This window comes from Lithobates pipiens, unplaced genomic scaffold, assembly GCF_037356315.1.
Source record: "Lithobates pipiens isolate NorthernLeopardFrog02 unplaced genomic scaffold, aLitPip1_a1.2 Scaffold_16, whole genome shotgun sequence".
In the NCBI taxonomy this organism is placed as follows: Eukaryota; Metazoa; Chordata; class Amphibia; order Anura; family Ranidae; genus Lithobates; species Lithobates pipiens.
Window position 1 is genome coordinate 23,785,871 of NW_027507748.1, and position 14,767 is coordinate 23,800,637.

Genomic DNA, 14,767 nt, shown 5'->3' on the forward strand with positions numbered 1-14,767 from the left:
TTTTCAAAATTGTCACTCTTTTTTTGTTTATAGAGCAAAAAATAAAAACCCCAGAGGTGATCAAATACCACCAAAAGAAAGCTCTATTTGTGGGGAAAAACGGACATCAATTTGGTTCGGCATGACCGCGCAATTGTCAGTTAAAGCAACGCGGTGCCGAATCGCAAAAAGTGCTCTGGTCTTAAGCCAGCAAAATGGTCCGGTCTGAAAGTGGTTAATTAAAGTAACTGGAGTTGTTAGTAAGTGCTCATGCACACGGACGTTTTAAAAAACTGGCTGCAAAGCTAGCTCCGACGCCTGGAAAAATCGTCGTTAAAAACGTGATTTTTACCGCGTTTTGCATTGGCGTTTTTGCGCGTTTTTTAGTGTTAGCGTTAAGTAGCTTTTTTTAAGAAACACATCTCTTGGCTATAGGACTCAGAAAACAAAGAAAATATGTTGCGCGTTTTTGCGCGTTTTCCCGCGATTCGCGTTTTTACAGCTCTAGCTCCACGCCACGGAACGCACTGGTCCTGGATTTTTTTAAAGCTTAAAAACGCCTATGCCATTTGCAGCTCAAAAACGCCTAGGTGGGCATGAAGCCATAGACTAACATGGACAGGCCTTTTTAAGCTGCAAAAAAAAGCTCAAAAAAGCGGCTGTAAAAACGTCCGTGTGCATGAGGCCTAAAAGTGTTTTTTTTTTCCTGACAATCAGCTGCAGGGTGTAATCATTGTTAGACACCCCTGCCTTCTCTGTAGAATGGTACAGCCCTCAGATATGAGATCCCATGTAACAACCTGGTGTGTGGATCTGGAGATAAGAGCCGGGGAATGAGTGATGATGAGAGTAGTGATTGTTCTTGTTGTTCATCGGTGGACTCGGGACTGTGCGATATCAAGCCGGGTGATGATGAAGTGCAAGCTCTGTGTGACAAGGTAAGCAGTTGGCCGACCCGGTCTTTTGTTTTTTTTTTATATAAAGATGTTCCACTATAGAGGTGCCCTGAGGGTTTCTAATTTCTGACTTACATAGGTGAGGTTGAGAAAAAAAGACACAAGTCCAACCTATGTGTGTGTTGGACTTGAGCCTACAGTTGCCACCTCATCCCTTTAAACCTGAACACATATGAATTACACAGGTTCTGTGGCTAATTAAGGTGATAATTAAACTCACTTGGGGTCTTCTCTGCATTAAAATGTTCCTCAGAACCCGTGTAATTCATATGGGTTTGGGTTTAAATGGATGAGGTGGTAACTCTACTTGAGCCACTTCATATCTAGCTAAACCCTCTCCTCCCCACCAGTGCAGTCCTTGGCTTGCCCCTTATAGCCATTCGTTTTCTCATCCATTAACTGCTTGCCTACTGGGGCACTTACACCCCCTTCCTGCCCTGGCCCTTTTCAGCTTTCAGTGCTGTCGCACTTTGAATGACAATTGCGTGGTCATGCAACACTGTGCCCAAACAAATTTTTATCATTTTCTTCACACAAATAGAGCGCTGTGTGGGGTGTGTTTTTTATTTTTTTTCTGTCAGTAAATTTTTGTAAGTAATTTTTTATTTTTTTTGCCTTCACTGATGTGCGCTGATGAGGCGGCATTGATGAGCTGAACTGGTGGGCACTGACAGGTGCCCACCAGTGAACACTGTACCACCACTGACAGGTGGTACAGATGGGCACTGATGGGTGACACTGATGGTCATTGATCGACATCAGTGATGGGTAGCACTGATGGGTGACACTGGTCATTGAACGACATCAGTGATGGGTAGCACTGATGGGTGACACTGGTCATTGAACGACATCAGTGATGGGTAGCACTGATGGGTGACACTGGTCATTGATCGACATCAGTGATGGGTAGCACTGATGGGTGACACTGGTCATTGATCGACATCAGTGATTGGTAGCACTGATGGGTGACACTGGTCATTGATCGACATCAGTGATGGGAAGCACTGATGGGTGACACTGGTCATTGATCGACATCAGTGATGGGTAGCACTGATGGGTGACACTGGTCATTGATCGACATCAGTGATGGGTAGCACTGATGGGTGACACTGGTCATTGATCGACATCAGTGATGGGTAGCACTGATGGGTGACACTGGTCATTGATCGACATCAGTGATGGGTAGCACTGATGGGTGACACTGGTCATTGATCGACATCAGTGATGGGTAGCACTGATGGGTGACACTGGTCATTGATCGACATCAGTGATGGGTAGCACTGATGGGTGACACTGGTCATTGATCGACATCAGTGATGGGTAGCACTGATGGGTGACACTGGTCATTGATCGACATCAGTGATGGGTAGCACTGATGGGTGACACTGGTCATTGATCGACATCAGTGATGGGTAGCACTGATGGGTGACACTGGTCATTGATCGACATCAGTGATGGGTAGCACTGATGGGTGACACTGGTCATTGATCGACATCAGTGATGGGTAGCACTGATGGGTGACACTGGTCATTGATCGACATCAGTGATGGGTAGCACTGATGGGTGACACTGGTCATTGTTTGACATCAGTGATGGGTAGCACTGATTGTTGTCACTGGTGGGCACTGTATGCTGGCATTGGTGGGCACTGTTTTTTGACCCTGTATTTATTTATTGTAATCCAGGCACTGACGATCAGTTCCCTCATTACATCCCTAGATGAACCCTGTGAGGATATGCCGCTGATCGGCTCTCCTCCCCTCTCACTCTGTCAGGCGAGGAGAGACGATTACTGGCATCTCCGTGTTTACATGTGATTGGACATAGCCGATCACATGGTTAAAGAGCCTCGGACGAGGCTCTTTACAGAGATCGGGGTCGTGTCGTGTCCTAGCCCGAGAGCGGCCGTTCTGGGATGCCGTCTAATGACGTTGTCCCAGAATGAGAGTTGCACCACTCAGCTGTCATTTGCAAGCAGCTAATCTTCTCTGCTCAGCGTCATGTTGGTGTACATTAAAGTAAAACTATAGGCAAAACTTTTTTTTTTTTTTTTTCCTTTTTGGATAGAGCAAGGGAGGGTTATAACCCCTGAAAGGTTTATTTTCTGCCATCTTTATCTCATTCAGGACATTTCCCTTCCTGTCCCATAGCCAAACAGGAAGTGGGAGGGAATTCCTGCAAATGAATCTCTTGGGGACTCCCCAGTTCACCAGAACTAGTGTCCCCATTGGAATATTCTCCCTCCATTATTATTCTGGGGACAACACAAAATCTGTGATATATATATATATATATTCTCTTACTTTCAATGGTAAACAGAACAAATAGAGAGGGGGGGGGTCGAAATCTCCCTGACGGGGGCACAGCCGGCAATAAAAACCTGACCGGTGTTCTAATCCCTCTTCACTCTATGCCTTTAGTTATATTTAAAAATTGTCCTGCATCTTTATGGGTCTTGAATGAAAATGCAGTCAATCTAAAGCCTCATACACACGATCGGACTTTGTACAAACTTTCCCGTGGACTTTTGTACAAAGGGCGTAGTCCCCAAGTTTGTATTGCATACACACGGCAGGACTTTTTAGGCAACAAACACGAACGTAGTGACGTTTCAACGTACTGATGACACTTCAAAAGAGGACGTTCAATTACTCCAGCGCCACCTTTGGTCAACTTCTGTATTGTAGTCTGCTCTTTTGCATTGGTTCTGAGCATGCGTGTTTGTACCTTGTACAAAAGTCCGATGGTTTTGCGTACACACGATCGGACTTTGCTCCATCGGACTTATGTTGTCAAAAAGTTTGTCCGTTCGCACAGCCAACAAAAGTCCGATGAAAACCGAAAAAGTTTGTCCGATGGAGCGTACACACAGTCGGATGTTGCTCCAAAACGGCTAACTTGCATGTTTGTTGTCAAAAAGTCCGATCGTGTGTACGGGCCTTAAGACTGCCCACTTGCAGGCACCACTTTCTTTACGTTTTCACATTCAAATATTTTTAGGCAACACAAAGGTTATCACATGTAAACTAAAATCTATCGTAAGTAAAGATTGACTACGCAGGGAGAAAATGCAAAAAACAAACACTGTTGACAGGTTGGGTCAAACATTAACCCAAGGCAAGGGGTTGATCGATAGACTAACAGGGAAGATCCAATAGATGATGGCATTTGGCAACATATTATACATTTTAAGGATGAGAGTGGCTTGAAGGTCCACAGTCGAATGGCCCACCCCAGCCACAGCCCGGGGGAATGGCAAGGATAAGTGTGCAGCAGAGTTCTAACAAAGGGAGGATATAACGATGGTAGGAGAAGAGTTGAGAGAAAAGGAGTGGTTCCAAGGATTTGATCCCACGAGCAACAACCAAAAAACATAGGTCATGGCTCCATGATGGAGGCATAAAAAATCAGGAGATAAAAATGTATTGACCCAAGATTGGCAAATTTTAGTGTAACGTCTCACTGAGTCCTAAAGTGTTGCCTCAATCTTGGCATGTATCATCGCCTGAGTAGCTCTATTTTTCATGGCGACAATGCAAAGGCAGTTGTTTGTTGTGTTTCTGTTGTTTGTTGTTGTGTTTCTGTTGTTTGTTGTTGTGTTTCTGTTGTTTGTTGTTGTGTTTCTGTTGTTTGTTGTTGTGTTTCTGTTGTTGTTTGATTCCGTATTGGAATACAGTTTGAATAATTGCAGGATATTTTGTGCATGTTTTCTTTGCTACTTTGTACACTGAGAATGGCATTGAGTACAACATCTGTCTGAGCCACAAGTCTCAATGCCAACTGTATATCATGCCCACACATGGGAACTTACTGGACTTGACCCAGCAATGCTGGAACCTTGCTTACTGGAATTGTTACACACACTATATTGCCAAAGGTATTGGGACACACATATGCACATGAACTTTAATGGCATCCCAGTCCTTAGTCCGTAGTGGTCAATATTGAGTTGGCCCGACCTTTGCAGCTATAATGTCCCGTTACACACAATCGGACTTTCCAACAACAAAACCATGGAATTTTGTTCGTAGGTTGTTGGCTCCAACTTGTCTTGCGCTCACACAAATGTTGGCCGACAATTACGAACGTGGGAATGCGGTGACGTACAAGTCGTATGACGAGCCGAGAAAAAGGAAGTTCAATAGCCAGTGCGGCTCCTTCTGCTTGATTCCGAGCATGCATGAACTTTTGTGCATCGGACTTGACACGTGAACGGAAATTCCGACAACAAAGTTTTGTTGGCCGAAAATTTGAGAACCTGCTAGCCAAAATTTGTTGGTGGAAAGTCCGACAACAAATGTCTGATGGAGCATACACAGGGCCGGAATTTTAGCCAACAAGGTCAAATCCAACATTTGTTGTCGGAAAATCCAATCGTGTGTACGGGGCATAACAGCTTCAACTCTTCTGGGAAGGCCGTCCACAAGGTTTAGGAGTGTGTCTATGGGAATGTTTGACCATTCTTCCAGAAGTGCATTTGTGAGGTCAGGCACTGATGATGGGCGAGAAAGCCTGGCTCGCAGTCTCCACTCTAATTCACCCCAAAGGTGTTCTATCAGGTTGAGGTCAGGGCTCTGTGCAGGCCAGTCAAGTTCCCCCACCCCAAACTCACTCATCCAGGTCTTTATGGACCTTACTTTGTGCACTGGTGCGCAGTCATGTTGGAACAGGAAGGGGCCATCCCCAAACTGTTTCCACAAAGTTGGAAGCGTAAAATTGTCCAGAATGTCTTGGTATGCTGATGTCCTAAGAGTTCCCTTCACTGGAACTAAGGGGCCAAGCCCAACCCCTGAAAAACAACCCCACACCATAATCCCCCCCCCCCCCCCCCCACTCTCCACTAAATGATTTGGAGGGGTGGCCCAATACTTTTGGCAATATAGTGTGGCTCAGTGAGTTTGGGGTGGAGGAACTTTTATTTACTTTTAATTTATAATATATTATATGTAGAGCCAGCTCCTGACGAGCACGCGCTATGTTTTTGGAATTTAGTTTGGTTTGGGTATAATTATTCTAAATTTTGACCTCGGCATCAGTCTGACTGGACTATAGGGTGCTCAGCCTGGCCATAGGGGGGCCTGTCTCTTCTGGCAGGCATGGAAACAGTCTGGTTGGGTGCTTTAAAGTTACTTTCTGTCAGAGCCTGCCTAGTGGGAGTGTCACTTTCTGTGCTTTCTGGGAGAGGGTACTTAAAGTGGTGTTGCCACCAAAAAATAAAAAAAAAGTTTACTCACCTCTAAATATCTGTTGCTAGGGGGTCCCTCGTAGTCTGCCTTCTTCCTTGCCCGGGCTGGTGACATCACTTCCCCTCACGCCGCATAGTCAGCTGGGACCTGTCGCGTGTCCCAGGTGACTGCGCGGCGTATTACGGCGCCCTGCGCTGCTCGCGCATGCACAGTGGGTGCCCAGCTGTGAAGCCACAGCCGGGTGCCCACAGTACGAATGACGGCACCGCGAGTGGAGCGGGGAACGAGGGGGGGACGTAAGTGAATCCAATCTCTACAAGTTTTTTGGTTTCCTTGTTCATGTTCTACAACAAAGTCTGTGGCAGAGACTTGTTCTTGGCTCAAACACCCTGTTGGCTGCTAGGCCTTGTGAGAGAGGGACTATCCAACTAGAGTGAACATCCAGCTGTGAATTTTTTGTCCGACGGATTTTGTCCGAAACTGTTGCATACACACGGTCGGACAAAGTTGTCGGAAAATCCGAACGTTCAGAACGTGATGACGTAATTTCATCACGATGGGACTACGTTCAGGCTAGTAGCCAATAGCTTTGGTCTAGGAATTTGATCTGAGCATGCGTGGCACTTTTGTCCGATCGGAATTCTCTACACACAATCGGACAAAGTCCGATCGGATCATGTTGTCGGAAAATTTTATAGCCCGGCTGGAAAATTTGGTCCAGCGGAAACAGTCCGATGGAACCCACACACGGTCGGATTATCCGACAACACGGTCCTATCGGACATTGTCTATCGGAATATCCGACCGTGTGTACAAGGGCTTTGAGTACCTGGACTTTTCACCTAACCCTCTGATCCTATACTGAGAGACTGTTTGTTAAGTAAGTTTTTGCAAATAAAAATCCCTTTAAGCAAATCTGTTGTCAGTCTCTAAAGTTTCCGGGCCATCTACCATGGGAACCCCCTAGACACGAAGAGCGAGCGAAAGAAGGTAACGGTAAGCCCATTAAAACCAGCCGCTCCTTCGGGGGTTAGTGCTGTATGTATGTATGTATGTCATTGCATGACCGCGCGTTTGCCATTCAAAGTGTGATAGCACTGAAAGCTGTAAATTGGCCTGGGCAGGAAGGGGGTGAAAGTGCCCAGTAATGAAGTGGTTAAGTAATATTTCTCAAGGATGGGCAAATGCTTGTCAAATCTTTCCGATTTAAATTAAATTTGTTATTTTTTTTATTTTTTAGACCTCTTGAAGTTGCTGTGAGCTGCATTGCATACAAGTGGCAGTGACGTTGTGGCAGACCAGTCAGTCTGACCCTTTTGCAGCCATGACTGTTTCACCGCTGGTACTGTGAGGGTGCAGCTATATAAATCTGGATGGGCACTGATGCATTTTTGTTTCGTGTTTTCAGGTGAAAGGAGAGTTTTTGAAGCAGGCTGGTGTGAGCGCCTCCACTTTCGTGGCCGTCTCCTACAGAGTTCAGAATGTTGCCGGCAAGTTTTACTTTATCAAGGTAAAGGCGGTCTTATGGAAGGTCATTGTTACAGTATGTACCAGTGTTGCCAGCTATCAGTATTTTTACTGGCAGACAGTAAAAAAAAATAAAAAAAATCTGGTCCTTTTTTTTTCTCTCCTGCCAGTTAATGACAGGAAAAGTTTGTCAGTAAAAAATATGGATGTGATGCTCGGGAACTGCGTATGCCCAGTTCCTTTCTGGAGCTAGCCAAGACCATTCAAGCGCCTGCTAAAGTGTGGAAAAGAAGAAAGAAATGGCTGCACATCCAGGACTCCCAATTGCCTTCTATTGTTCACAAAGATAACACTAAACTGTGGTCACGTAGACTCATTTCACCCATACATCTTGTGCTTAATCATTGATGATTATCATTAATGATTAAGCACAAGATGTATGGGTGAAATGAGTCTACGTGACCAGTTTGGTGTCTTTGGTGTTATCTTTGTGAACAATAAAAGGCAATCGGCTGCACATCCAGAACTCCCACGGAGGTGGGCCGGGGCTGGCACTCCATGAGATATTCCAATTAGTCTTGTCTCATACACCTGGAGCAGTGGTTCTTTTTCTTGTGCCTGCTAAAGTGTTTGGGTGGCGCCAATGGGTCTGGCTTGTACTTGTTTGTAGTCTGAGGCCGGGTTCACACTGGTGCAACCAGGGCCAGACTTGCCATTGGGCTTGACTGGGCTCAAGCCCATGGGCCCTGCCCAATAGGGGGCCCCGCCAAGATACATACTTGTGTGTGCTCGGCTCGGCTCAGTCACGCCCAGTCCCTCCCTATGATGGAAATAACACAGGGACTGGGCGTGACTGAGCCGTGCTGATTACACTCGGCTACTCTTGGATCCGCTTGGGACAGCGAGAGGACCCGAGAGCCATTGTAATGACATATTCGGCAACCCATCGCAGTTTGCTACGGAAGTGACGTTCCATCGCCGCCATCTTGCTACACCCCACACTCGTCCACAGTAAGGATACACCAAGAAGGGGGGGAAAGCGGACATGTTATTGCACCCACCGGAGTTTTGCATTTTAGACGTATTTATAACATTAACGTTAGTATATAGGCAAATACAGGACTTATAACTCCGTCTGACTACTTGGATGTTGAATTTTAAAAGCAGCAAACTTCTGTCAAATTGGCAAACCTGTGAGATGAGCAGGGTTGCCATTGCTTTTAAAATTCAAGATCTAAGTAGTTAGACAGAGTTGTAAGTCCTGTATTTCACTATATAAACTGACTTTACTGTTATAGATGCGTGTAAAATGCAAAACTCTGGTGAGTGTAACAACATGTCCGCCTTCCCCCTTCTTGGTGTAACCTTACTGTGGACAAGTGTGGGGTGTACCAAGATGGCAGCGACGGCGCGTCACTTCCGTCACAAACTGCGATCGGTCGCCGGATATATCGTTACACCGCTGAGATACAGACTGCAATGACAAGACTGCAGATGGATGGGCAAGGCTGCAGATGGACACTGATAAGGCTACATTTATGGGCATTTAAATATAAATTTTTTTTTTTTTTTTTTTCCTTAAACTTCCCTCCTAAACTTGGGGTGCGTATTATACGGTAATGTATAGAAGGTACCGCCCGAAAGTGACTCAAGCCCAGGGGCCCCCGCCACCCGACGTCCTTCCCTGGGTGGGACATACACTCCGACTTTGGGAGCACATGTCGCATGACATGTATAAATCAATGGTTCCCTATGAGAGCTGTCTTAACTGGTCCGACTTTGAAAAAAGTTTCCTGCACTACTTTGGTCTGACTTCAGAGGATCTTGAAGGAGGAGCCCCCCCCCCCCCCCCCATACGGAAAAAAAAAAAGCGTGGGGTCCACCCAAAATCCATATCAGACCCTTATTCAGGCATGCAATAATTCTATTCAATTAGTTCTTTTTGGGTTAATTTATGTATTTATTGCATTTATTATAAGAAGTGCCTTCACCATAGCTGGCAGCTGGCCCAGATTTGTCCTTTTGGAACAAAGACCTCCTGTCATCCACTCTACGCGTTGACATACCTCCTTGGACCCAGCCTGTTCGGACAATATGGCCACTTGGTGACTTCACAATATCCACAGGCAGCTGAACTCTTCCATAAGACCTAGACCAGTGATGGCGAACCTTGGCACTCCAGATGTTTTGGAACTACATTTCCCATGATGCTCAGCCACTCTGCAGTGTAGTTGAGCATCATGGGAAATGTAGTTCCAAAACATCTGGGGTGCCAAGGATCGCCATCACTGACCTAGACGTTACATCCAACACAATTTTACTTTAGCTAATTGCAGTGCAGAGGATGTGTGTGTTTTTTTTTTTTTTTTTCCCCCCCAGTCTTGTGAAGTGTAAGACGACAATAACTTTCCTAATTCCCTGTCTCTGCAGTAAACTAACACTAGCGAGGACTGAGCTAACTAACCTTAAACGGGAGGGAAAGACAGTGGGGAGAAACCAAACTGCATAATAAATGAAGCGCCAGCTCCTGAAGAGCACGCGCTGTGTTTTTAAAGGTTAATACTACACCTGAACTGTAGTTTGGTTTGGGTACAATTGTTCTAAATTTGGACCTCAGCATCAGTCTGACTGGACTATGAGATGTTCAGCCTGGCCACAAGGGGCACTGTCTCTTCTGGCAGGCATGGAACCACAGTCTAGTTGGGGGGGCTTTAAGGTTACTTTCTCTCAAAACCCCGCCCAGTGGGAGTGGCGCTCTCGCTGTGCTTCTGGGAGAGAGTACTTAAGATGCGGCTGTCACGTGGTTCGGGATTCCGATCCAGAAGTATGTTCTGACACCATGGTCCTGGTCCTCCTGACCAGCCCCCAGGAAGGCTATGGCCTGGGGTGCGGATCCACCCAACGTGCTGTCTCGGGGCTGGCTAGCCTGAGGCAAGGAAACTAAAGAAGGATTCCGAGGTGGTCCGGTGCCGTCTCCGGTAGTTGGAGGGGCCCAATAACTTTGTAGCTATCCAGAGGAGGACTCTTCAGAAGAAGGCCACGTACGGGTTGGCTTCTTAGCAAGAGCCTGGAGGGGCTGAAGTACCTAAAGTGAATCCAATCTCGTGGGTATCGCCAAACTGGCTGAAAGATCCAGGTATCCGACGAGTGTTCTGCAAGTTTGTTTCCTGAAGCTCTACAACAACGTCTGTGGCAGAGACTTGTTTCTGAGTGAAGCACCTTGTTGGTTGCTAGGCCTTGTGAGAGAGGGACTGTCCAACCTGAGTGATCATCCAGTTGTGAATGGCTATTCTCTGGATCTAGTCAAAGTAAGCAAGTTCTTCATTATTGACTTTGACACTAAGTGTACCTGAACTTTCTTCCTAACCCTCTGATCCTATTTTAACCACTTTCAGACCGGACCAATTTGCTGGTCAAAGACCAGACCACTTTTTGCGATTTGGCACTGCGTCGTTTAAGTGACAATTGCGCGGTCGTGTGACGTGGCTCCCAAACAAAATTGAAGTCCTTTTTTTTCCCACAAATAGAGCTTTCTTTTGGTGGTATTTGATCACCCCTGCGGTTTTTATTTTTTGCGCTATAAACAAAAATAGAGCGACAATTTTGAAAAAAACGCATTATTTTTTACTTTTTGGTATAATAAATATCCCCCAAAAATATATAAAAAAAACATTTTTTTCCCTCAGTTTAGGCCGATATGTATTCTTCTACATATTTTTGGTAAAAAAAATCGCAATAAGCGATTATTGATTGGTTTGCGCAAAAGTTATAGCGTTTACAAAATAGGGATAGTTTTATAGCATTTTTATTTTATTTTTACTAGTAATGGCGGCGATCAGCGATTTTTATTGTGACTGCGACATTGTGGGGGACCCATCGGACATTTTTTACACATTTTTGGGACCATTGTCATTTATACAGTAATCACTGCTATATAAATGCAGTGATTCCTGTGTAAATGACACTGGCAGTGAAGGGGTTAACCAGTGGGTGGCAGTGTAGGGGTTAAGTGTTCCTAGGGGCGTGTTACTAACTGTGGGGGGGTTGGGCTTTCATTTAGTGAACACTGATCTCTGCTCCAATCACATGGAGCAGAGATCAGCGTCACTAGTTGCTAGGCAGAATGGAGAAATGTTGTTTACAATGGCACTTCTCCATTCGGCCGCTCCGTGAGACGATCGCGGGGATGCCCACGGCGATCGGGTCCCGCGACCGGACTCACGGGGGTCCCGACCAGCGTGGGAGCGCGCCACCAGCGGCGCGCTCCCGATGGCAGGGCGGCAAATTTAAAGGGACGTACATGTACGCCCATTTGCCTGCCCATGCCATTCTGTCGACGTACATCGTCGTGCACTGGTCGGCAAGTGGTTAAAGAGACGTTGTCAGTCTCTAGAGTTACTGGGTATCTACCATGGGAAACCCCTAGATACAAATTGAGGAGAAGAAGGTAACGATAAGTCCAATCAAACCAGCAGCTCCTTCAGGGGTTAGTGCTACATAAACAAATTGTAGTGTTCTAAAATGGACACTAGATGTTAGATTATAGAGCAACAAATAATCTGATGCAGTGCAATACAACTCAGGAAAAATACATAGAGGTGGGACAGAATATAGTCTGTTGTCCCTCTTTTGGCCTAATGTATAGACGTCTAAAAAATGCATAATCTACCTATCAACTTTTTGCTAAAAGGTACGGTATGTTTCTTTCTGATCTCAGAAAATTTGGAGGAGCTTACACTCTAACATTAACACCCCCCCCCCACAGTCACACACTATTATACATAGACCGAGAACACTGAATCGGTCACATCAGTCTCTGTACCAGAGGAGCTTAGACTCTAATGTCTCATCACAGTCGCACACTATTATTATACATACCACCCATGGTCCTGTCCAGCTTGGAGGTGAAGATGCTGGATGTAGAGGTCCTGGGATGGTGTGGTTACATGGTGGTCTGTAGTTGTGAGGCTGGTTGGATGTACTGCCAAATTCTCTGAAACGCCTTTGGAAACGTCTTCCAAATCTTGGATGGTTTTTCTGACGGAATTCCACTCAAGCTTGCATACACACGGTCACACAAGTTCTCTGAACTTTTGACCGTTAAGAACGCGGTGACGTACAACTGTACGACGAGCCGAGAAAATTTAAGTTCAATGCTTCCAAGCATGCGTCGAATTGTTTCCGAGCATGCGTAGGAATTTTGCGCGTCGGAATTTCCGATCAGAACTTTTTCCGATCAAAAAAAAGAGAACCTGCTCTCAATCTTTTGCTGGCTGGAATTCTGCCAGGAAAAGTCCGATGGAGCGTACACACGGTCACAATTTCTGACCAAAAGCTCTCATCGGACTTTTGCTGGCGGAATTTCCGATCGTGTGTATGGGGCATTATGGTACAGAAATGAACATTCAATTCAAGGGCAACAGCTCTGGTGCACGTTCCTGCAGTCAGCATGCCAATTCCACGCTCCCTCAAAACTTGCGCCATCTGTGGCATTGTGCTGTATGATAAAACTACACATTAAAGAGTGGGAGCTTGCCATCTTTTCTTTGAATTTACTCGTTTATAAAAACAGCATCAGTAGAATTAACAATTAAAAATATTGTGTTTCATTGAACTATTTTCTTGGTTTCAGGTCCTGTATGGAGACGACGTGTACGCTCACCTCACAGTCTATAAACCCATTCCTATATCAATAAGGGAACCGTCTTTGCAGAATTACCAGCTGGAAAGGACCATGGATGATGATATTGAAGAGATCTTCTGAAGCTATACATTCTGTTCTGTGAAATGAATAGAAGACTTTACCTGAAGATGGAAAGCAAGGGACTAACCTTTCTCCAGATGGAACTGTAACTCCCGCAGGATGGCCGGAGCTTACAGTACTGTGCGGGTTGAATCAAAGTACGAGCCGAACATGGGGCACACATCATTGGTCATTTAGCTTTAGAGTATAAATGTCCAAAAAAAACAGTTTTTAATGAGAGTTCAGCTTTAAAGACAATGTCCCTGAATTAAAGCAAGTATTGATTTAATGGGTTGTTTTGTCCTTTTTTTATATGCTGAGGCCAGGTCCTGACAGCAGTTCTCTATACAGGCCCTCCTCCCAGGGTGAAGCCCCAAAGGAGAAAGCGTTCTCCAAACATTTATCATCTCCCCAGACCATGCCTCGGAACAACACCGCCAGGGATTGGCTAATAGTCATGACCTAGTGGTTAACCCTTCTCCCATTGATTACTGGAACCTTTTTTCCAAGCTAAAGCAATCGACCCACAAGGCTTAGGGAAAACCTAAAAAGAGCAATCCTCAGCTTAGGCTTGTTTTAGCCTAACTGTCAAGAATCAGCAGTAGGGATGGCCAGATCTGCATGACTACACTTGTAAAACTAAGACCAGGCTATAGACTGTAAGGTAAATGTATTGATAGTTAAACAAAAGACATACAAACACCAGCAAACAGGAAAAAAACAAACGTAAAAATACAAGTGAACCAAAACGACTAACTAATAATCGAATTAAAGTGGATCTGCACCAAAAAAAAAGGGAAGCTCTGCTTGTTTGCACCCTCCACTGCCACATTTGCCACTTTTTGGGGTAGAGCGGGTATCTGGTTTTGACAGGTACCCGCTCCCACTTCCGGCTCAGATTGCTTTGGCGAACTGAGCCAGAAGTTCGACTCAACCTCCCCCCCCGCCGGAAGTCTTCTGGGACACATCACAGGTCCCAGAAGACTACGCTGATTGAAGAATTGACTCCGGTGAAAACATTGCGGGATACCTGGACAGGTAAGTGTCCTTATATTATTAAGCTACAGTATTTGTAGTTGCTGACTTTTTAAAAAAATTCTGAAGGAGCCTGGAGCTCATTTTTAAGTAACAGGAAGCCTTACTAATTACAGATATACAATATGAAAAATCAGGAATACGTATAAACAGGAAAAACTGCAGATGCAGTGAACAAATGGGTAGGGGGGAAACCAGGACTGGGCTCAAGGAGAGCAGAAGAGGCAGCCGGGTTTAGGATGCAGGTCGGGAGCAAAATCACAATCTAGCCTCAGGATAAATGGCAAGCAGTATCTGGCAGCAAAGCAAAACACTGAAGTGAAGTGTAATAATAGAGGAGGGACTTAATACCCTTCCAGCAGCCAACAGATTCCATTAGTCTCCACGTGATGCTGGCTGCT

General features: G+C 45.5%; 1 protein-coding gene across 1 annotated transcript; it reads left to right on the top strand.

Annotated features, from left to right (window-relative positions):
* Positions 1–760: 760 nt before the first annotated feature.
* Positions 761–13,620, top strand: LOC143981675 (cystatin-A-like). The gene is made up of 3 exons (XM_077479679.1): positions 761–917; positions 7,530–7,631; positions 13,221–13,620. The coding sequence occupies exons 1-3, from the start codon at positions 813–815 to the stop codon at positions 13,350–13,352; spliced, it is 339 nt and encodes a 112-aa protein (XP_077335805.1). The 5' UTR covers positions 761–812; the 3' UTR covers positions 13,353–13,620.
* Positions 13,621–14,767: the final 1,147 nt, after the last annotated feature.